General features: G+C 36.7%; 2 protein-coding genes and 1 long non-coding RNA gene across 3 annotated transcripts in view; 1 reads left to right on the top strand and 2 right to left on the bottom strand.

Moving 5' to 3' along the window:
• LOC103711724 (dnaJ protein ERDJ2-like) overlaps positions 1-16859 on the bottom strand; it is a 22553-nt gene extending 5694 nt beyond the window's left edge. The window contains exons 1-9 of the mRNA XM_008797983.6: positions 16773-16859; positions 15580-15807; positions 15393-15488; positions 13817-13937; positions 13609-13715; positions 13253-13470; positions 8661-8838; positions 8195-8314; positions 2061-2147 (exon numbers count right to left, since the gene is read on the bottom strand). Coding sequence (XP_008796205.1) covers positions 2061-2147; positions 8195-8314; positions 8661-8838; positions 13253-13470; positions 13609-13715; positions 13817-13937; positions 15393-15488; positions 15580-15765 — 1113 coding nt within the window. The 5' untranslated portion in view covers positions 15766-15807; positions 16773-16859. The remainder of the gene's footprint in view (positions 1-2060; positions 2148-8194; positions 8315-8660; positions 8839-13252; positions 13471-13608; positions 13716-13816; positions 13938-15392; positions 15489-15579; positions 15808-16772) is intronic.
• Positions 16156-21352, top strand: LOC103711725 (uncharacterized). The gene is made up of 4 exons (XR_015974394.2): positions 16156-16384; positions 16489-16635; positions 16741-16818; positions 18379-21352. It is a non-coding gene; the product is annotated as an uncharacterized LOC103711725 (long non-coding RNA).
• On the bottom strand, positions 19690-24579 carry LOC103711723 (uncharacterized). Its single transcript, XM_008797981.6, has 2 exons — positions 23670-24579; positions 19690-20454 (listed from the first exon to the last, which is right to left on the bottom strand). The coding sequence occupies exons 1-2, from the start codon at positions 24492-24494 to the stop codon at positions 19690-19692; spliced, it is 1590 nt and encodes a 529-aa protein (XP_008796203.3). The 5' UTR covers positions 24495-24579.

The following is a 24579-nucleotide window of genomic DNA, read 5'->3' as shown; positions in this document are numbered from 1 at the left end:
ATTCTGCATGCTTGATATCATCCAAAAAACGAACTTCAAACCTAAAAATGTTGTAATTTTATATGTTTAATGATGTCAATGCATCAAATTATTCTTTGGACATTTAATATACAACCAACAAGTCTTATCTCCAAGGGTGACACTTTGTCGAACATGGTTTGATCCTCTACAGTTTGATTATATTCTTCTAGCTCTCAACTGGAAGACAAATCCAGTCTTGGTATTGCAATCCTGGCTGACATAACTTTGTGGGAAATTGAGCTTGCAGTGCAAGCTAACAACCAGTACCCTTGCAGGGAGACTTAAATTTATTAGCCACAAAGTTGAAATCATGCAACAAATGACCCTCTTAATTCCTCGAGACTTGGCAAGAATACACACCAAATGAAAAGGGAAAAAGATGAGGTTTGACATCGGGAATTGCATCCATTTCTAAGGCACAAATTACAGATCACCGAGCCAATTGGAACACATTACTTCCAAAAAGCACCAATAATTAACAATCAGATGTTTAAATTGAACCAAGGTAAGGACTAAGAACTTTTAATGCACGATCACCATGAGCCAGTTTCCATGAAAAGATCACCAGAAAATTAAATAGATAAAATGTTCGAAGATCCTGATTCCTGAATGGAAAATAAAATAAAGCTATGGCCCCTTCAAGATTTAATGATGCGTGAGAAAAATGCAAATACGGAACTGCATAAATCATCGGGTATTATACTACTTAACCGAACAGCTGATTAAGATTATCTTAAAACCTGTTTGCAACCATGAAATTGACAAATCAGGTACTTCCTGATGCAAATGTTAAAATCATGTAGCTGGAAATTAAACAACCTTCAGAAAAAAAAAATCTGAAATCTGAAACATACAGTTACAATACTTTCATCAACTTTTAAAGAGATACTGTATTGCAATTTTAAATGACCATGATGTTGAAATTTGAATAGGAATTCAAGAAAGAGTAAGTCTCTGGTACAAGCCAAAATAACCAAGTCATGTGGCCAATATCACCAGCAACAAAATTGAGATCCACCAAATGTATTGTCTATTTTCACTTCTTTTGTTTTGCAAATAAATTCGTCACTTGGTACAGATAATATGAATGTACAGACCAAACTGTCACATCAATCTGATGATGAGGCAAACAAGTTAGGCTTGTTCGGAACACTCCCTGTTAAATAGTAAAGAAAGAACTTTGAACCAAGGTAGCTTTTCTTGGTGGTTGCTCATTACCAGTCAGCCTGCTTCCAAGTTCAACAATATTGAAAAACTAAGGAAAAATTCACAAAACATTCTAATTACAGGAGCGATGATTTCTTGATTACTTTGTATCAGTTAATCCACTTAGAAGAAGGGGCAACACAAGTTAGATAACTGCCAAAGCATGAAGGATGTTAAAGGTGTGAAAACCAAATCCAAGATTAGCAAGGAATCAGGGAAGCGGTAGCATTTCTTCATGCTCATTATTCTATACAGTGTTTTTGCAGTTGTGCTGCTTTTATGCCAGATGCTTTCTCCAAGGGAATATATGAGCATGAGAAGGGGCAACGCTAAATGCCTCTTTCCAGGAAAAAGATTTCTTTATTTTTTTCTTTTAACAAAAAAGGCTCACCTAGCCAGGGGGGGGAAAGAAGAGGAAAAGAAATGATGTCTCTATAAGCTAAAGAGAATAGCTTTCGATGTGATCCATCAAAAGCAGAGCCTAATACCATTTATCTGGAAACAGTGACATCCATGGAAAACATTCAGAGAACTGAAACCACGAATTGGGGATCTATTATCCTGAGCTTTATAGTAACTACAAATTGAACTGTTATGCGCTTGAATGTCAAAATCAGTAGCATGAAGAATACGCATCTGCAAAATTGCTAAAGAAAAGGTTCTGTAAAATGAGAAATTGATATTTTCAAATCCAAGTCAGGTTAAAGAAAAAAAAAGTTGCATGGCTAGTCAAAATTATAAGCAATTGAAATCACATTGTTTTGTTCTTCTTTCTGATTGGCACATTGTTTTGTACATACAAAAAAAGGTAGGAAATGCAACTAATTAAGCACCTGAATAATACACTGAGAAAGCTCAACCACCCCAATTGCAGGCCTAAGCCATCCATGTCCTTGAGCACTGCGTGGTAATACAGCAATCTGCACATACTAAAATGCATTAGGGTGCAGTACAACATATTCTTTTGTAAAAATTCCTTGATTACACAGGTAAAAGATAAATATGAAAGTAGTTAAGTCAAAAGATTGGAAAATTGTAGAATGAGCGTGATGGCAGACATGTAAATCTAGAAGTACATGTCGATCACTTAGGAAACTGCCAAGGTTTTCTCAGCCAGCAGGGGAAAAAAAGAGATAAAGCAAAGTGTTTTGACTAATGAGATCAAATGAAAATACAGGTTAAATGGGCTTGTTACACAGAGAGAGAGAGAGAGAGAGAGAGAGGAGATATATATTAGTTCTCCATGCAGTTCAAAAAATAACATTTTGTTCTATGAACAGTGACATAATGACATAACACTGTTATCTTGCTGTTATTAATTATTATCCATTATTTTGTATTATGATGGCAGAGAATCCAGCCCAACATCCAATATTTTATTCCCACAATATTCAAACTGTAAGGCAGAAGTGAGCTAATACAAACCAAGATGCTACATTTTGGAGAATCTCACAAGTACCAATGTTTTGTGCAAATGTCAATATGTCCAAGCTAGTAGAATAAACAACATAAATTTTCTTGAAGAATGAATGCAACTTGTTCTATCATCTTCCTATAAAAAGAGTTGACATTGACCACATCTCCAATGCACTAGTGAAGAGAATCCCTTCATATTTCCACTTTCATATCTACTTATGCTTTGGGTGAAGTTGGCACCATATCTAATGCAAAGAATCCTAACCATTTGGATCCTCACAAAAGACCAGAGTTATTAAAACAATCACTTGGACTTGCATGCCCTAAAAACTTAACACATAACATTGAGTTGGACATGTGTTATGCATGTCCAAACGTCTAACTCACCACTGAAGAGAATTCTTTTTGACACTAACCCTCTAGTTCTTTTGAAGCATTTCAAAAAAAAAAAAAAACCTATTATACTGCCATATATTTCCATCATTGCAATACCAATGCCCTGGAGCCGTGATTGAATTGAGCAAGTAAATAATTTTCTGTTTCAAGATCAATATCACCACAAGCTTAGGTCTATGTGATACTTATCAACTTATTAGTGCTGCACACCTTTTAACATACATGTCAAGCATGTCACTGTTATAAACATGTTTTTGAAATTAAAAGTGACATTGTCCTGCTGATATGCACCAATATCTATACTACTATGTGAAGGAAAAAAGGCACCCTGGTTTTTGTCCATACCATTTTATTTTCCATAAGTGTTCTATACATTGGAAAATTCTACTTGTATCCTCTTATTACTAGATCCGGTCTTTGCTTCTCCAGTAAGAATTCATTTCAGAAGCTCTTTTTGTTACCATTAAGCGTGTGGGGCCCACAAGGACAGAAAATCCCAAAGTGCACTTATTTTTATTCTCTCTCTCTCCCCCTTAATTACTCTCTCTCTCTCTCTCTCTCAGGCACATATCCGGTTCAAAGATAAAATCCCAAAGAGCACTTACATTTTTAATTACTCTCTCTCTCTCTCTCTCTCTCTCTCAGAGGCACAAATCTGGTCCAAAAATTTTGGCTTTCAGTAGTACAACTTTCATATAAAATATTTTTCATAAATTATAAAAATGTAAATGTTTCTTGCTTTATTTTTCTCAATTAAATGGTGGGGTGGATGCTTTTCAATATATTGATGATGTCTAACTCTTAGTTTTCCCTCTACAGAATTAATTTATTTTCCTTGTATTACAAGTATTTCACTCCATTTTATGAACTCTTAACTAAGAAACCTCCAACTTGTGGGACCGTCTCATGGTAAAGTGCTGTTGGGACTAAGAAGGTAGGATTTCAGAATTAAAATGTTAGGCTCTATTAACCCTCTGCTAGCATTACATACAACCTAATATAAATTGAGCTGTACGCTTAGGCCTTTAAATAAGCTCCATTACTGCTTAGCCCATGAACACTGCATTTAATTCTCTTGCAGTTTGTGTTGAAACTTGAAACAGATGAGGTTCATCTTCAAATAATTGGCCATTCATGTATTGCAACAGATGATAGGACATGATGCAACATTTATAGTCTTGGCATTGCTCAAACACCAATTATCAAATAGAAACTTAATATGGACTGGACCACTTCAGTTAGTGCACACCAAAAATTCTTAAGAGTCTCATCAAATGCTGGTTTAGTAACTTTATGCACAAAAAATGATTGCCCCATAGCATTCCGCAATAGGAAATTAGTGATTCTTACATTATGCCCTATTTTTTCACTCCAGATTTGGTGGGAGACTTTTTAATGTGAGGGTCTCTTGATAGCTTTGTCAAATGATGATACAATTCATATGTTTAGGATTTGTTGCTGTATTAAGTTGGTAAATTTCTTAATAAAACTGTACTGAGCCATGTTCAAATTTCAGATACGAGGAGTAAGAGTACAAATATGGAGCGAAATTTGAAGTTAGAATGTTATCTTTGAAATAAGAAAAGGAGGAAAGGAGAGAGCATGATAGATTCTACCATCCCTTTCCGCAATATCTAAGAATTCTTATTGGTGTTCATTATTTCTTTGGTCAGGCATCTGAGCTAATGAACAATGGACAATAATGAAAAGGGAAGGACGGAACCTACATTCATGCACTCCCCACTTTTTCATTCTCTTCTTAGCTGTTTTTTTTTCCTTTTTCAGAAGGAGAAAATTGTTTTGCAGTTTTAATTTGTTTATTTAATTCCTAAATTGCACATATTTGGTGCCTTGGTTCCTTTAGAATGCTCTGCGACTTAGACACTCATGTATGATTTTAAAATTTTAATTTTAATTTTAATTTTTGCATGCCAAAACCCAACTGTCTTTGCTCGTCAAAGATAGATATGTTGGCCTTGTGCGGAGTTGGAGATAGGGAATGGAATGAAGGCATCAATTTTCTTATATCAATAGGTTTGACAAGTCAAATTGTCATATCATCATGAATTAAGGGTTTAGATCAGTTAGTAAAAAAACTTATTTGTTTTAGTTTTAAAATATAAAAAAAAGAATTTTGCATGGGTAGTCCACGTACTATTTGTGCACTACATTCTTTAAAGAACATTTTCTTTTTAACTTGCAAGACAATCATATAATGGATTTATGGTTATTTAGGTCATTAGGTGTGACAATGTTTCATAAATATCTTGATTTCATTACACTTAACCTTTTTTATCAACTTCTGCCAATTCATAACTAAACAGAAGGGTTCAATATCCTTCATTAAAATAAAATTAATGTCCTAAAAATGCTATATATCATTAATTATTTTTTACTCGCATGCAGGTATGCCTTTTGGGCCATTTTGCCAAATACTATAAAAATTCAGAATTAGAACAATTATCAATTTATTAGACCTTTAGGATCACATGATCTACGGAGAAACAATCTTATTGGTCAAGACTTGAGAAGAATATACTTATCAAGTGCATACTCATCAAGAGTTGACATCCAGATATGTCCTGCATGTATGGTTGCTTGCAACTTTTGAATCTTATTAAATGTTATTAGTAATCTATCCTTAATTGAGATAATTCTCATACATTGAAAGATAAGTATATCATAGTTATATTTTAATAGGAATTTTTATACATTGAAAGATAAAGATATCATAATTATATCCTAATAGGACATTTAATAAGTGTAGTTCTATAAGATTCTTATATGTAATATATCAACCATGACCATGTTGAGGTTTTGCCTAGGAAAAGGTTGTGAACAATTCTCACTATATGCATCAATATTTGTGAGGATCAAAGTATACAACATCATTAACCTATTTTATAAACACATTTAATAATATTTACATCACTTTTTGCTTAATTTTTTTTTCAATGACTTAAACATCTTACAACTATTTTCAATAATTCAGGTTTATCTGGCAAATAACCTATTTATCTCAAGGAACTTTTCGAAGATTATCCTGATACTGTTCAGGAGTTTAGATAATGCAAAAATATATGTAAGAGAGCATATATTATGTAATGTATTTCTAAATTACAAGTCATTAAACTTAGATAAATTTATTGTTAAATCAATAACTCAAAATCCTTCGTAACTTTGGTGTTCTTGAGAGAATCCTATTTTTAAAGCACTAAAGTTTTGTCATAAAGAACTTCATTCTTTGGTTGCTACAGGCAGTAAGAATTTATGTAGTTATAGATGAATTTGGGAGTTGTTCAACTATTAGGAATATGTGGGCTCTTTGCTACTGAATAAAGCTTCAAAAAGTGAATTTTTCTTGTTTGCCTCTAAAATCAATCTTTAACCATGTCTGGAAGATCATCTAGGTGTGTATGAAAATTAAAAAGGAAAAAAGCAGAGGTTAAGCACAAAAGAAATAATTGTTTAGCTTTCTTGAAAAATCCTGACAAAGGTTGCGGCAATCCTTAGAACACGTCAAGTTTCTTGTTACCAAGAAAAGCATTCTTTATTAGTTATTGAGAATGTCAATTAAGGTTGTTCTATCAAGTTCAAACTACATACTAGGTCAAATCAACTCAAAGTCTGAGTCTATTAACTTTCTAATGCTGTATACTGCAATGAAAAAAGTTCGCAAACTGCCTGGAGAAACATTTGCACCTATATCTTAATTTGTGATTTTATGTATCAGCTTAAAATCATTGTATTCCTAATAGAATAAAGGGGTTGTAGTTAAAGTATTTTATGAATTGGTTCTTCACACATAAATGGTCACCTTTTGAATGTTATCCATGCTCGGTCACATGCATTGCATGTGCTTAAAATAGTACTAATTATTTAGCAGTTACCAACAAGAGAAGAAATCTTCCAATCATATAGAACAATAGGAGATGAAACATTCTAATCAAATTATGTATAGTGCAGTTTGTCCTCTCCCCCCCCACCCCTGCCCACCCACCCGCCGCCTGCCTCCTCTACATGTGATTTGGATCACATGTTAGCGTTCATGCATCAAAGGCAGTAAAAAGATTCCAGTTAAAGACTTTAAGTCACTATATTTGATGTCTCATCTACTGAACAAAGTCTAGTTCTATAGAAGTTTTTGGTTCAATATGCTTCAAAGTAATTAGAAGCATGGTCCGCAATCTAGGTACTTACTGATATATTACCGATTTAGTACGGTACACACCTCGTATTGAAACAGCCCTCTAACCTTTTTTTTCACCTTTTATCTCTGTATGCCTCAGTACAAGTCGGTACACGCCTCCATACGTCTCGGCATACCTTAGTACAAGGTTTGTGCTGACCCAAACTTAGTTTTATACCAATTCCCACCTGGTACGGTACGGGGTGGTATGACAGTCCATGACTAGAAGCTAAGCTAGAATCAAGTATTAGAAAGGCAGCCATAAAGCATCTTTTTTTAGGATTTGAAGTGAAATATCAGGATTGCTATGATTTTATTAATGATAAATTAGATATTGCATAAGTAATGTATGAACGATATTGGAACTTTTAAGATAATTATTTTTTTGGTGGGTTACACATTTATCTGCTTACCTCTTCTTCTGCTTGAACTTAGCATCTTACTCTATTTCACTTGTCTATCTATTTTTCCATCCATAACTAAAGATATAACATATGAGCTACACGCTTACAAAAATTATATGCACCCTTCTTTCATATATTCCACTACTGCAACTAGCTATCACTATATAAGAAGGGCAGGAGGCTGTGTCATATCAAGATTAAACTGAAATTCTATAAAAGTAAATAATATGAAAAAAAAATACACAAACTTTCCACCAAGTTGTGGTCAAAGACTAGACAACTTAATAATCCTTAATAATCCTCCAAAGAATCGCTGTGGGCTATGAAAGAAACTGGAAGGTTAGTCATGCCATTTGAAACATCACACTTCAGTCCTCAAAATTCAGAACACAGAAAACCATAATATCAGTCAAGGACTTTGTTTCGAATCTTTGGATGATGAATGCAGATGTTATAATCACAACTTTTATAGCTATGTTGAACAGAAGAAGCTGGTAAATTTAATTATGGAAGAATATATACAAATAAGAAGTAAGGAGTTAAAGAAAGGATTTATAATCACCTTCACTAGTTCTTCAAGAAGACGAGGTGCAAGTTCTAGCATACGTCTAAAATCACTTTGTAGAGACGAAGATAAAAAAGCTGATTCACGGGTTAATTGGGCTTGAATCAGCAATTCCATCTGAAATCAACAAAAAAAATGACTACAGAATTTGAAGGATAACATCAAGTACAAAATAAAGACAAGAATTATCATTAATCTTGGTGAGGCCAATGATGCAAGGAGATCTAAGAGTTTGACTTCTATGTTCTTACTCCTTTTGGACTGTGTAGGATGGGCCTCATTGGCAACTATCTAAATTCTGAAGTATAAATAGTTGTTGGAATTTGCTATGCCCTTGTGGGCTGTAAATGAAGCTAATGTGGTCATATCATAAGGGCTGAAGAATGGTCAGACAGTTGTACACCATTACAGCATCTTCAGCACACAATAAGATGAATTGCTGAATATGGATACATAATACTACCTTAACTAATGATGGATGCTGCTTCCAAAACTTTGCTTGCTCGGTTTTGATGTTTTTTAGGTCCAAATTCAATTCACTTCTGACCGCCACAAACAGTTTCTGAAGGGGCTCATCATCACTTCTACGAACTGGTATTTCCATAAATTCTGCAGCCTTGATGAAGACATCCACGACCTTGCTGTATCATTATTTATTTCATCAGATACAGAAGGAAAAGAATTATAAAACACCTTATAGAATTAATAAGGGATGATGTTATGCAGAGATGTTAATATTCAGAAAATAACTGGATGGTCTCAAGTTACAATATATCTGTGCCCCAGCTTTAGCTAATTAATCTGAGAGTCCCTCATCACATCACCTTTCCATGAAACAGGTATTGTCAACATCTTATTATATCGATTCTTTGATGGAATTATAACTACCGAAAATGAACAGGTGCACGGGCCTTGTGCTAAAAAGAAAGCAGTTTCTAAGACCTTATTGTAAGAAAAGCAAATGATAAAGAGAGATGAGATAAATGCAGTGTTGCCAACAAGCCCCACCAAGTTAGATAAGAAACCAACTTTTTGTCAACAAAGACAAACTTAAGATAACATTAAATTGGAGTTGAAAATCCTAAGTAGCATGTTCACAGGTAATCCTTTGTTAGCTACCTTCTAAGGCATTCACATCCATTTGCAGAAGCCAAAGAGCAAAATGGTGATAAGTCTAACAATCACCAATCTCTCCAACAAATTCATGTGAGAAGAGATCTCATGCTTTATTTATCAACTACATTCTTTCTATAACTATTTTTTTCACAAAAATTATCTTACTAGTCGAAGAGCTGGATGATCATGTCACCAGGGTTATAAAACAAATACTAGTCATTTTCTCTTTCATATGATTTCTGTTATTTCACTATAAAATTTCTCTCATTTAAGAATGTAGTAAGAAGCATAGATACTAGGTAAGAACACAGACGTATTATCTAGATGTTCAAAATTTGAGCTTGCCGAGGTTCTAGATACTTGAAAATAGACGTGGCAATGGATTGGGTATTGGGTTGGGTAAAATTTGGTTCAGGTCAAAAAATTCTTAACCGATATCAGACCCATTTATAGTTGGACTGGAAAGAATAAATCATGCTCAATACATTTATTTTGTATGGAGTATGGACCCATAGCCAACCTGCCAATCCAATTAGTGCTTTACTTATCAATTATAGGGCTAAAATTTGGGGATCTAGGGTGGAGCATCCAAATAAAGTGAGAAGCTGAAGTGGAGAAGAAAGTGTAATAAATCCTCAATATGCTACCCCTTTAACTTTTCTTCATCATATTTTATTCATCTCCTAACCATTAATTTTGTAGAATTTCCCCAGTTTTGTGTTTTGTGTGGAAGGAGTGAAGAGATTGCAGATCACTTGTCCTTGAGCAATGTTTCCTCTTGAATATTTGTAAGTATTTTGTGGATAAACTTAGCATTGAAGATCTGCCAAAATCTGAAGGCAAAACATGGAGGGAGTGAGACTGTGCAATGTTAGAACCAATTCCCAATCTGGGGTGGATGTCATTGCCTCAGTACTTTGCTGGAGTATTTGGATTGAAAGAAAAGAAAAAAAATATTCAGAAATCATGCTAGAACAATGGAGAAGGTTGGGAAGAGTTCTGTTTTTTCTTGTTTTCAATTGAACGGCTGCTAGCCCTAAGAAGGGTCAAGCACTACTTAAACCTGTTCTAGACATCTTTAAGTCGGACCTGTAACCTTTCACCCAGTCTAATGTCTCTTGGTGCCCTATTTCACCTCTCTTACCCTGCCCTCTTTTCTTGTTTGCACCTTGTTTGCTTCAGTTAACTCTGGCTAACTGTAGATTTTCTACTCTATAATAAATTGGATCAGGGTCTGCCCAATTCTTTCTCTCAAAATAATTGCAAAGCCTTCCCGATCAACCAAATCAGACGTAGAGTAGGCCATGGCCCATCCCACAATTTCGACTACTATAAAGGTCCATGAATGGATTTTAAGAGTTTGCTTAATCCATGAGGACCCATTAGGTTAGACGGTCAAACCCATACCCAACCCATTTATAATTGGTTGATCTTGGCTAACCCAAATCTAATCAAATTATAAAGAAGCCTCACCAAGCCTATTCATTTTGGGTAGGTTTGAGTAGGTTTGGGCAGGTTTGGGCAGGTTGGCAGGTCTAAGCTAGAAACTTTGAACCCTGCTTCGACACATGTAACAACTCATGGCACTCTTTAACATTCCAGACCATCAAATCATGTACCCATTATCAATCTTTACATTTGGCACATGTACCAACGTCCATTAAAGTTATCAAGTATAACATATCATTTAGAATGTAGCCAATTTATGAACTTAGGGGAAGTAGGTGCAGCTCCCTATCAATTTATAGACACATTCTTTTCTCCAGGGAGATTATATATGCATCTATCATGATTAGATATACATATAAAAGATAAATATGTGTTTGTCTAAGAAGCATAATCTTTTGGAAAAAAAAGTTGGAACATTAAGTTTCTGAAAGGGGGTGGCCAAATGCATGAGATTCTCGCCATTGCAGGGTCCGGGGAGGGTCGAATGCATGTAACCTTACCCCCAATCCGGAGGGGCTATTTTTGGGTTTCGAACCCGTGAGTTTCAGGTCACAAAGGAGCAACCTTAACATTGCACCAAGACAAGTTTATGAAAAATCCATAGAGAAAAAATTGAGAAACATGGCAATCTTACATGGAAATAAAGAATAAAAGTTCAAGAACAACTATAATGAATTAATAATAAATATGAGTATGATTTTTATGCAGAATAACATATAATCCTTGTTATAATAGCCTTTAAGAAAAAAAGTTCCAGTTTCCTGTTCATATCTTTGTGAGTTCTAAAAGATTGAATGATCATGTTAGATTGCCATTTTTTTTGGCCTCCTACAACACATTCAAAATTATATTTTTTACCTGGAGCTAGCAGTTTGATTCATTTGGGTAATTTTTGACCCCTTCCTCCCCTACAAGAAGCCCTTATTTGTTACAATCAAGTTTTGGTGCGTTCTTTCGCCTACCACTACCAATGAACTACCAGAGACACCAAATCAGTTCAATTCTATCTGATCACCCACCTCTTTTATGTAAGATTACAACATCCTTCTTAGGTTTTTCCTCAATATGATCCTTTATGAGGCTTTAACTATGCTTTTTCATGATTACAATCTGTTAGGTACCAGTGTAATATTTTTTTTGGTATTTTAATGATACTTGCTAATTGTCATACTTCATTTTTGGTTCCTCTCTTAGTGGACGAAGCCTTCTTATGATTCATCACAACCAAAACCTCCTTTGCCCTGAATAGAGGGTTTGACACTCCATTTCCATATTTTTGTCCCATCAAGTCCTCAATATTTGCCTCCTTTGGTTTTGGTCCTTCCATAAGAATGGGCAACTTCTTGGTTTCTACTCCATGTAAGAACAGCTTGGGACTTGTGGCTTAGTGTGCAATGTCATTTTTTTGCCATATTAAGGTTCAATATGATCTAGTTACTTTGGGCACATTAAGTTTTTTTATGTTCATTTTAGCTTTTGTAGTTCCTGCAATCCTCTACAAAATAGTGAGATCCACATGTTCTTGCTAGTCTCACAACTTTGCCATCATAACTTTCTTTGAGTCTGGCCTGTCCATCTTGGTTTATTGTAGACGCCATTCTTATTGCACATGTTTAACACATAAAGCATGCCTAGAATTTGTTGGTTTTCTCAAGTCAATTGTCTCACTAGTGTTTCACAGCATAAAATGTGGTTGACCTCTCCAGACCAAGTATGCTAGTACTAATGCACCCCACCTGCCCCCAGCATCCAATGCATCGCAATTGATCCTACTTCACTGTCTAGGATGTACATATCGCTGATAACTGTGTCCAATAAGGTGAACTGCTTCCTGCAGCATAAGCCAATTGTCCTCCCGCCTTCTTCAAGTATCATCTCAGTCACACCTTACTGAATCATCCACATAGTTGTGGGCATAAAGTACAAAAGCTCTGCTGTTCCCATCCTCTCATTAGCAGACGCATTGCACAAGCCATATACCATAGTTTAGCATCTTTAAAGGCAGACTCTTGGCAAATGACCAACCTTGAGTCTGAGTGCAGAACTAGCAAGTGCCAAGTAGTGTGAGAGATAATTAAAGTAGCATATGGTAATGCATACACATAATTTGTTTACTGTGCCTTCTGTAAATTTCATTCAAATATATGAGTTTGCACATGAATTGATAACAATTTTAATGTTTATACAGATCTATTGCGCTTAATCTGTGACTTATGCTCCTGCTACTTGGGAGTGCATCATTTGCTAAGGTATATACATTGGCAAATTCCCTAATGAGATCTTCCAGATGTTCGAACTCTTGATACTCAAATGCTTTAAGGCGGCGATGCCCAGTCAGCAACAGTTAGTCACCAACACAGAAGAACATGAGCTGATAAACTTATGCAGCTATTATTATTGGCAACTTATAATAATTAAATTCAAACAAAGAGTACAATACTTATTAAATCATTAAATATATTAGGGAAAACATCAAGTGGTGCTGCATACCTTGGAGCTAAAGAAGGTTTCATGAAATAGTAGTATGCAGACAAAGTTTGATGCATGACATAATTTCCAGTATATTTTGATGACCTTGAGAGGTAGATAACTGCTATCAACAAAGGCAAAAGTATGCAAATTCCAACAATCCCAAGCAAAAGTACTCCACCAGATGCTCCATCAAAATTCAGTAAGAACTGAGGTAAAGCAATTCCCATTTGAAATCCCTAAACACAGTAATATAATGATGTACCTTTAGCTCAAAAGCAAATGCTGAAAATAGAACCAATTTATAGAAACTTAAGCCTTCAATCAGAAAAATACCCACTTGTGAACAAGCAAACTCGCAAGTGGGGGAGTTTTACCTGTCTGCCATCAGGGTGGCCATATTTTTCAAAATTTTCACGAGAAATAGGATCAGTCAAAGCCTGGTATGCCTTGGATATAAACTCCACAAAGTACTTATGTGCCTCTGGAACATCAGCATGTGATCAAAGTCAGAACAAGGAGAAACATTCAGAATTGCTTAAATAATGATATGAAGGATGGTCTAACATATGGAAGACTTTCAACCTGGATCAGGATTTTTATCCGGATGGTACAGAATTGAGAGTCTTCGATATGCCTTCTTTATTTCTGAGTCTGAAGCTCCCGGCTCCAATCCAAGAATGTCAAATGGCTCAAATGGTTGAGTCTGAAGAACAGCAGATATGCCAAGCACAAACAATCAAAGCGAAATCATAGCATGATGATACCGCTTATAGAAACATTAATATACCATATGGTTAAGATGCCTTCAGTGATTTATCAACAATTTGTTAACATAAGTTGGCTCTGCCTTCATGCTGTTAGTTTGGATCTATCACATAAAGAATAGAGGGACAACCAAAGACATATCTACTATCATATAAATATAATTAGCTAGATATTTTTCACTAGACTTTCACTGTTTCCCACCTTTAAAGGAATTTTCGTGAATATGTATTATTTTTGGATGCAACCACCTTGGTTTAGCTCTTTTTTTTCTCTCCTTGTTTAAGAGAGAAACAAGAGAAGTTCGACAACCAAAAGTCAAGGTGCATTAATCATCTAACATAAATTGAGATCACAACAGTCCATGTCCAATACATATACAACAAAAGGTTTGACAAAGGCATGTTTCACTAAATTAAGGAGAGTAGGCTAAGGTTCCTTTGAAGTGTTAGTAATCTCAGCATGCCCTTGAGAGCATAGAAAATGTAATAGATATTCTCTAAAAGATATAATAAGGTGGATATGGTTTAAACCACAAGGATAAGATTGGAAATTGGTATATCAGAATAAGTCCCAAAGTTAACAAATATTACAAATAGTAAAATGGAGAACCGGATGAAACTTTTGAGCATAAGAAATTAAGGTCCAAGGACGGTTATGCCAAGGGCGGGTAGATTGTGTTGAAGGACCAAAAATAAGAACAGAAAGACACGAGAACAAGATGAAAATTTTAGATGATGATGCGAAAAAAGAGTTGAACTGGTGAGGCTAAATTTATACAAAGCAAAGGTTAAATACTTATGAAGATTTATCGTTGTTAAAAAATCTAGTAGTAGTAGTTTGAGCAACAAGCACCACCCGAGACATTGAGGTGGAAAAAAATAGATAGCTAAACACCTACAACATCATGAACACAAAAACACAAGCCACACCTCCTAGAGAAGGCTATACTCAATTCCCAGCAACACCTAAAGCTAAACAAAAAAGGAAAAAGAAAAACAAGCAAAAGCTCAGCAACTGTCCATAGAGTGAGAAGCACCAGAAAATATACAGAAAAGGTAGCGGTTGGAAAAGGGTGAGGTGATGGGAAAAGGTGGAGCAGAGTGGTAATGTGGCGAGCAGGGGTGAGATGAGTGATGATGCTGCTAGAGGTGGTCTGCTGAGCAGGGCTGCAGTTTGACTTGGGGCCTGGGGCTACCATTGATGATCGTGACAAAGGTCCCATGTTGATGCAAGGTCCATTGCTGGAGCTGGGATGCAGTTGTACGATGTGTCTACATGGGGACATGCTGAGCCCAGTAGCATGCAGGTTGGTACAGAAAACCTTGTTTTTAACAACTATGCAATCCCATAAAGAGTCAAGTAACATTAATAAAAGTTATGGTACTTGCAATACCTCACGGCTTATATGTTTAATGTAATAAACAAGAATTCCCATGATGACCCAGAGCAGCAAAAGTGTCAGATTGCTACCAGTTGAGAAGTTTGAGATCTGCAAGTAAATCAAAAGGTATACATTACACTAAACCAAATGTGACAACCTCCAGGTATAAACTAGAAGAAACCATAAATGTAATATTTACCCGTTTGAAAATTGATTTATGATACTTCCCCGAATGTGAACATACAGAGCACTGGCAATGAATGGCCTTTGTTTTTTTAGAAGCAGCACGGAATAACCTAAGAATTGTGTAAGGCACTAGAGGCAGTGCCATTATTGTTAAGATGAAGATTGGAAACAGAGAGCTGTTGTCCTCTGATGCAGCCATTGATGCCTTATGATGTTGGCAAAATAAAACAACTACTATGATCTGCAAAAGGGAGTCAAGATATATCACAAAGAGATGACTGCAACTTGGCAATCAAAATGAGCATTGTATATTTAACAGAACAGATCAAAAATATCACGGTTGCAATCACAAATTATGAGACAATTAACTAAGGAAAAAAATTATTTATTGCTTGTTCAAATTTATTGAGAAAGGAAGATGACTAGGTACATTGATAATATTCCGATGGTATCCAAGGTAAAACTTTAAGATCAGTGCTAGGGTTACTAACCTCTGTTCGTCAAAATACCTATCAATATCATATAAAATCAATTATTTGCTAATCTCTACTTTTCTATTTATTTTATTTTATTTTATTTATTTATTTATTATTTTATTATTATTTCTTCTCTTCTTCCTGTTTCTTCCCGAAGCTTCTCCCGTTCTTTCTTCTTTCTTTTCTTCTCCTCTTCTCTTCTCCCGACTTCTTCTCCTTTCTTCTCCCGCGAAGGGAGGAGGGCGAGCTCGGGAGAGGACCAACGGGAGCCCACCCCACCGTGGGGAGCGAAGGAAGGGCCTCCGACCGAGGATCGGCGGCGCTACGGCCATGGATCCACCGGTAAGTGGCCCCTTCCCTCCTCCTTCTTTTCTTCTTTTTGTTCTTCTTTTCTTCTTCTTTTTTTCTTTTCACGATTCATCAGATCTCCCTCTTTTCCCGCGAAGCAAGGGGGAAGATCTCCCTGTTGGATAGCTCGGGAGGAGACCGGCCGAGGCCGACGACGCCCGCGACCAGCCAGAAACGCCCTCGGGACGGCTGCGGCCGAGCGTGCGACCGCTCCCCGCGACGGATCCGCGGTCGAAAGACCCCAGGTAAGCCCTTCCCCTTCCCTTCCTCTTCTTCTTCTTCTTTTCGTTTCTTCTCTTTTCTTTTTAATTAATCTATCCTCCCGAGTGGATCGGGAGGAGGAACTGCAGGAAAGGGAAAACGAGGTGGTCGGGGGGCTTACCTGGTTCCGGGGATGAACTGCGACGACCCTCTCCGGCGGCAACGACGTGGGTTTAGAAAACCTGTTTTTAAGGATGTTGAGGGCTTTTATAGCCCCGGGAAAGTTAGCCTCAACGGCTAATGGGCCGGCCCACCGGCCCAACTGTGTGCGGGCCGGTCAATGAACCGGGCCCTCACAATAAAAAAAAATAAAGGATTAGTCATTTTCCTTTCTTCTCTCATGCCTAAATATCATGCCATGAATATGCATATTGGATATAAATATGTCTAGATATGTACACATTTACATAAGTATGTGTTCGTTTAACCTGAAAGTTTAGACAAAATTAGTCTAAATTGAAAGAAAATGTTTAAATTCAATATTAAAATAATGATGATAAAGTCCTTAAAAAGAGGTCCCAAACAATACAAAAATATCTACAAGCTGCCACAATCTAAAATTAAAAAGCTATATATTGTATAAATAAAGCCAAAATGAACATCATATTTGATTGATATATGCAGTCAAACTTTATCATATTTTCAATGTTCAAACTGCTTGAAGATGTGATGAAGAAAACTGTCACTCATATTGGTTGAGCACTTCATTACTCAAATTTCTTGAAGTCAAAATATCATACATATTGTAGATAGATACATACTTATGTACAAATATATGTATATATGCATATATAGAGCAATATATGCCAAATCGAACTAAATTTGGCTAAATGGTTTGGATTCGGTGCGAATCGTCCTGAATTGCTCCAAATCGAGTAAAACTGCCTAGTTCTACCAGGTACGACCCAATTCGCATCAGAAAGGGACATCCCCTAACCAAAAAGAGAGGAGAAGGCAGCCTATACCATTCCTCTCTCTTTTCTTCAAAATTTTTTCAAAGAAGGTTAGGTTTTGTGATGAAAAATCCGGGAAGGAGACTGATTTTTCTGGTTTTTAGCCCAACACCAAGCCAATCAAGTATAATCTCCTCCCTTTTCTCCATTCTTCTTTTTTTTATATTTTTATGCCTAAAATAGGGTGAAAATTAGTAAAATCAGAAGAAACCATACTTAAAATTTGTATTTTGGCATAACTTCATGATATGCTGTAGATCTAAAGACTAATGTATGCATTGAAAAAGAAATCATGGTTTTTCATTGATAGTGTAATTTTTTAATTAAAAAAATATATTCAGTTTAAGAAATCATAATAAATATAATAATGTTCAAAAAAATTAAAAATAATAGCATGTTTGGAGGTATGCATGTTATTTGCTATCTTATTTTGATGGCAATTTGTTTAAATTTAGGTATGGTTATGGCCACCCAAGCCTAAGTTCAAATTCAAATAAATTTCAAAATAAATGGTGATGAACACATGCCCATAGACTTAAAATTATATGTAGCACCCTTATAAGAGTTCTATATTTGTCTAAATAAAAATTATTTTTCTAAGTACTTTATAACTAAATATTAATGTTTTACTTAAACATTAATACATTAAAATATTATAAATATGAAAAAAGTGCTCTCTATAGATAATGTACAATTATTTTTGAAGTAACTCGATCATTTTTTGCTCCTGTACTTGCACAATTTTACTAAGACAATAATGAACTCTATCTGCAGCGTACTACCTGAACCCTCGATTTCAGTACACTGTAGCTGAAATCAATATGGATGACGAACATCTGGCCGCTCTACATAATATGTTTACACGATGGAGCATGATCCAAAAATCGCGGCCCTATATCTAGAAGAGGTAAGTTAATTTAAGTGACATGTGTAAGTTAACTGGTATCATCAATTATTAACATAGTACAACACAGTTCTTTGTCATGGGTCAAAATATTTAGAGAGAATATCGACAGCTAAGGTCGGAGGAACCAATACCAGGCACCGTACCGGTTTTTCGGCGGCACAAGTTGGTACCAACCGTGTCGTACCGTGCCGTACCGATAGAGGGCATAATATCGTGTGAGAGTGAAATGTATGTATGTATGTATATTTATATATATATTATCTAGGCTGAATGCTACCATATATATTTTTATCTAGGCTTGATGCTTCTATATTTACTAGTGTTAGGTCAACTGCAAAGTCTATCCAGCCAAATGCATGTGCTAGAAGCTTGTCTAAATATAATGGTCAACTCAAGTGGCTCAGCTAAGATTGTCACTAAGATCTTAGAACCAAAACTCAACCTAACTCAAACATGTGGACCTATTGATTGGGCGTAAGGATGCCATCGCATTATCAAAGAGCGTAAGGATGACCTTAGAAAGTGCCTGAAGAACATGCGAACAAATACTATGAGGATCCTGCAGGCGTGTATTTAGTCCCACATCGGTTATTGGCCCAAAAGATTTTGGGTCCTTATACATGACTAAGAAGCTCAAAAAAAATGTCTTCTGACTAGTACTTTTGAGTGAAATCCTGTATTGTTACAAATGGTGTCAAAGCAAACTCGGCCCATAGCCTATATGGAAGAGGACACTACAGCATGGGTTTATAAAGATAACCACGAGCCAATTGTGGTGCTTGTGATTAGATTTGAATGGATTTGAATCTAATCACAGACTCTGCATTATGGTTGATTAAAAAAAAAAGGAGATTCTTTGAGATAATATTGATTATTCAAGTGCTTTAGACTATTCACAATTCATACTTATGATGGTTATCACCAGTACACAGGATACTTCAAAGAGAATTTACTCTTTTTTTTGTTGGTTAATCAAATAGACATGGAAGCAATTGCATTTATCTTCTAAAAATTACAAAGGCATACAACCGTCTCAACAGGTTTTTGATAGTAGCAGGTATAACAGACCGCTGTGGCCTATTCCATTAATGGAAAATGAGTATAACTTCTCTCTCATCAACAAAGGCAATCAAAGAAATTTTCACTTTGGAGGTGACATTGTCATGGCTGCTTGCTCATTATATTCGTTTATCATCATCATCATCATCATCATCATCAACATAATCATCAGCGTCAGCATTTTCGTCATCAGTGTCAAAACTTTCATGGTTTTCCAAGAAATTAGCCTGCATTTGTTGAAAATGGCTGATATAATCTCTTGCCTCAGAGATGAGAGCAGTCCTTGCAGCTTTGAGAGCTCCAATTTCCAACTTACTGGTGGTCTTCTTACACCTATCGGCAACAGGGATTGCAGTCTTGGTGCACGTTCTTCTCCTTGCATCTCTACAGTGAAGGTGATCAATGTACTTCTCATGCAGAGCTATGTTCTTTATCTGCTTCAGAACTTCAGGACTTGGATCAGCCTGGCTGGTCCTGAATCTTGAGAGCATTCTTTTATGAGATGATGAAGATCTCTCATTGCAATTTTGGAGAAAAATGGAGGGATTGGTTATGCAATCAGTTGTTTCAGGTGACATAATCTCAGAATTTGGTGAAGTTTCAAAATTTGAGAAATGATCTGCTTCCTGGCTTCGATCAGTGAGGCAGTGCTTCCTTAGCAAATGCCTTGCTGTCTTCCGTGCAATAAGACTCTTCTGTTTACTACTTCTAACTCTTCTCATTTTTGTCACCATAAGTTCTTTCATTTTACTTCCTGACGAAGTAAAACTGCCTACAGGAGAAAAATTCAATTTATTTGCCCTTGAACGAGGTTGAGGTTGAGTTGGGGTTCCGAGGTCAGCATGGATTCTGTTGAAGCATTCCTGTGCAGTCTTTCCTGGCACCTACAAAAATTTACAACATCAGATGTTATCGTACAACTTGAATAACTTTATGGCGATGCCGACATCTTGGGACTTGATTCAGAAGAAATATGTTAAAACACTTATCATGCATGTGCAAGAAAAACTAAAATAATTTCAGCTGGCTCAAATCAATGAAATGATAGAGATTTCAAGTTGCCAACATGGTCTCAGGAAGATTGCAATTTCTACTTGGATATTTGCTTTGGCAGGCTTTACTTTATACACAGAATAATATGATTAATATGATTAATAAAATATATGACTACCCATGTGCACAGAAGTTATATTGGCATTTGAATTGTAAAAAGTGCATGAGTTGAAGGAAGAAGATGTTAGTCAACCACACCACCACATTTCTGCATTGCAAGCAAAGATAACACAATATTTTAAGCTCAATTAAATGTGATTTTCTATAGTAATCTTATTGTAGACATGAACGAACAAGCTCAATAATCGACCTTGTAAATAGTAAAATCTACGAAAAAAATATATATAGAAAATATAGCTAGTTTTATTAAAAAGGAGAAGGGAAATAATTTGACCGGATACTAAATTTCCACAAATGGAATGACACCAATCATCTAATGACACCATTTCTAGAAGCAAGCAAGCTATCGTTTCTATCCAAGAAAGCCCTTGTGGAACTTAAAAGACAGTACCTACTCAGACACCAACTTGATATGCAGCAAATGACTACCTTTAGAAACAAAGACACCTAGCCTAAGTAATACTCACCACACACGTCTTTGACAAAATAAACTCCAGTTCCCGTAACAAGTGATGCCAAAGATTTTGTTTGAATACAGGCACATTCTATTGTATGCTGCCAGTCCACATTGGTCCACGCTGCTTGTAGATTGGCCAGGAAACCCATTTTCCAGATAGGTTCTTGCACTGTACCATTCTAGCAGTGATTGGCATGAATGTTGGTACATGGTATTTCAATACTTGGCCTGAAGATACCAACAAAAGTTATAGTAACCTCATTATTTTCTCCAAGTTCACAATTCTAACCTCACTATGTCTCTCTCCTTTTTTGGTAAGGACTAAGGACCTCACTATTATCTCTGAGTTTACAATTCTTATATCTGCTGAGGGCTTGAGGTCTATCATATTATAACTTCTCGCATTTTAGAAGCAAGACCACTTTTGTTGCCACTTGAATTTCTACAATCCACAACCCAAGTTTCTTTATTCATTCATCTACTATTTGACTTCCACAGTACCAGCAATCTTTTAGAACAATTTCTCATGTAATCTGACATCATTTTTTTTCCATTTTTAAGGAATGATACACTTGTATCCTTTAAACTTCTTTGATATATTTTTTCAAACATTTTATAGTTTTCTTTCTTCTTCTAAAATGCAGATACATTACTATCAACTTATCCTGGGTGATCAATTTTTTTCCTAGTAATATCTTATGACATTTATTAGGTTCTTTCTTTTCTCTTAAGGAGACTCGACATATAGATATATGCATATTGATAGATTGTAGGCCACCACAAACCACTCACCAAGTTTCTAACTCAGAATCCTTGTTCATCATATGCCTCTCCTCTCCTCTACTATTTCTCTTAGATGGCTTTTACTGCTAGTCATCACGCTTATATTTCTTCTCCATCCAGAATACCTTGCATTAGTATATCCCTCTCTAGTAGCATACAGTTCTCTCCTCCCAATTGACTTTAATAGTTCTATCCTGCCCACATATTTATAATCGTAAGCCGTTGCCAGTCTTCATATTTTCCTTTTTACTCCTTTCAATTCAATCTCCCCAACTAAAGTTTCTTATACTGTTTATATTGAAATCCCAAAAGGCTCCAAGTTTAGAACTAGCTTCTTTCCCGTCTATTATGTCACATGAAAAAGAATCCTTACTTATTGTTGCTGCTATGGGGACACCATTACAGATGGTTGCTTCTAAACAGAAGATAATTTCCCAGTTGTATATCCCTTTCTTGGGGGGGAAACTTTACATCTTTCACCTAGTTGCCTTAGCAGAGCCTTGCCATTTCTCAATGCAACAAAATCAAGTTGTGATGCATCAAGTACACATGGCTATAACAGGCACTTCACTGTTTCTCAGCATGATCAAGTGTAACTGCAGTGTGTCACTCATAGATAACTCTATAGAATTAGAAAATTTAAACTAAATCCAAATAATGCACGCCTCGTCTTTACATCTGTCATCAACCATGAGTTGACCTTCCACCTTTCTCGTTGGCCTATTATCAGCATTGCTAGCATTAGGGGATTCAGAGTCGAAATCAGAAACTCGTCTTTTCTATCAAAAACAGAGTATGCTGAATGAGAAAAGTGCACTTTCTTATGCCAACTTCTTCTGTGTGCTATACTCTAAAATGATGCATTCAAACCATTCAACATCATTTAAAAAAAAAAATTGTTCAATAAGGCCAGCTATGTTAATCAAACTGCAGAACATTTTAACTAGATAAAATTGGATAAGTGTTCCAACTTCCAAAATTGCCCTCACAGGTTCCAAATATGCTCTTATCTACAAGACCTCTCTACAGTTGGCATAATCCATAGATACTAGGCTTGTAAAAACCCAAAAAAATAAGCAAAACAACACAATTACTGCGACACGATGATTGATTTCTTAGGGAAATCAGAAAACATGGACCACCACAAAGATCCAAAAGACAGAAAAATTTGATAAATGTGTTGGTCGAGTATTACCGTAGTATGACGCAAAGACGTGTTCAAAGCATTCGAGTACCCACAATACATATTTCTGATCATGAATCTGAAAGAAGTACATGCAGGAAATTTACACAAACTCTTGTAGAATACTGGCATGCCAGAGCCGCTTGCAAAGGTGCAGATATAGGGAACTCATAAGAAATCAAAACTTCCATTCCGGCATATCTGCAAACTAGTCTAAATGAAATCTATATGCCAACTATCAAATCCAACTGCTCTGGATACCTAGTAGCAGGTTAATCTAGGAGCACAAGATGGACTCATTCACATGTAATTGGAACATATATGGAGCCAGCCAAAGATTTGCCAATTTAACTATTCAATATTTTTTCAATCTAAGGAATTGAGTGGGTAAACCCTAACAGCAGAATATTCAAGTTGAATTTACCATGTCCAGAATCTTGAATCAAGAAGATCATATGAAAGCCACAAAAATGAAACTGCAAAAGAAAGGCCTGGCAAAATACCATTTTGGACACCTTCTTCCAGAAATGCGGTGATGGCCTCGCCAAAAAGTAAGCCCTCCGCAACGCCGCCTCCTGCTCTCTCGTCCAAGCCTCGAAGCCGCAACATTCCTCCACCTCGCTTCTTCCTGTCTCCATCTCCGCTTCAACATTCTCCACTCTCTTTCTCCTCTTCTTCTCCCCTCTCCCCCTCTCTCGATCACTATTCTCGTCCCCCGTCCAATCAACAGCAACCTTTGGTGCAACCTTCGGAGAAGCCATCAATCTCCCAGACCGCCTCGGTTTGACAACGAAAGCTCCATCTTTCTTCATAACATCAGCCAGATCAGAGGCAAACCTCGGAGACCTCCTCCGGCTCTGCGAGAAATCGGCATCTTTCTTCGTGACCTCGGCCGAATTGGAGGCAAACCTCGGAGACCTCCTCCGGCTCTGCGAGAAATCGGCATCTTTCTTCGTGACCTCGGCCGAATTGGAGGCAAACCTCGGAGACCTCCTCCGGCTCTGCGAGAAATCGGCATCTTTCTTCGTGACCTCGGCCGAATTGGAGGCTAATCTCGGGGACCGTCTCCGGCTCTGGGACGCATCGGCCGTGCCGGCACCGAGATTTTGCCGGGACTTGAGCGATCCCGAGGATTTCTTCTGGGTCTGCTTCGAATCCGGCGAGAAAGGAGAAGATTGGAGCTGGGGTTGCTCCTTGGAAATTGGATCGTCGTTCTTCTGGGGATGGAATCGGGGAGACCTTCGGAGAGGGGTTTGGTGGGTAGGGCGTCGGCCGGCGCTGCCATCGCCGCCGGGTTCGCTTCTGGTGGGGATTTTCTTCTTGGACATTGGAGATTATTAGGGATTGGGAGTGGCCGGGGAGGGGGGGGAGGGACGGTGAAGACTGAAGAGGGAAAAGGAGGTTTCAAAAGTT

The sequence above is a fragment of the Phoenix dactylifera genome, chromosome 17, assembly GCF_051530095.1.
Source record: "Phoenix dactylifera cultivar Ajwa chromosome 17, Ajwa_hap1_PhDact_Kaust_v1.1, whole genome shotgun sequence".
In the NCBI taxonomy this organism is placed as follows: Eukaryota; Viridiplantae; Streptophyta; class Magnoliopsida; order Arecales; family Arecaceae; genus Phoenix; species Phoenix dactylifera.
Note: the sequence above shows the minus strand (reverse complement) of the source record. Positions and strands in the feature narration are given on the sequence as shown.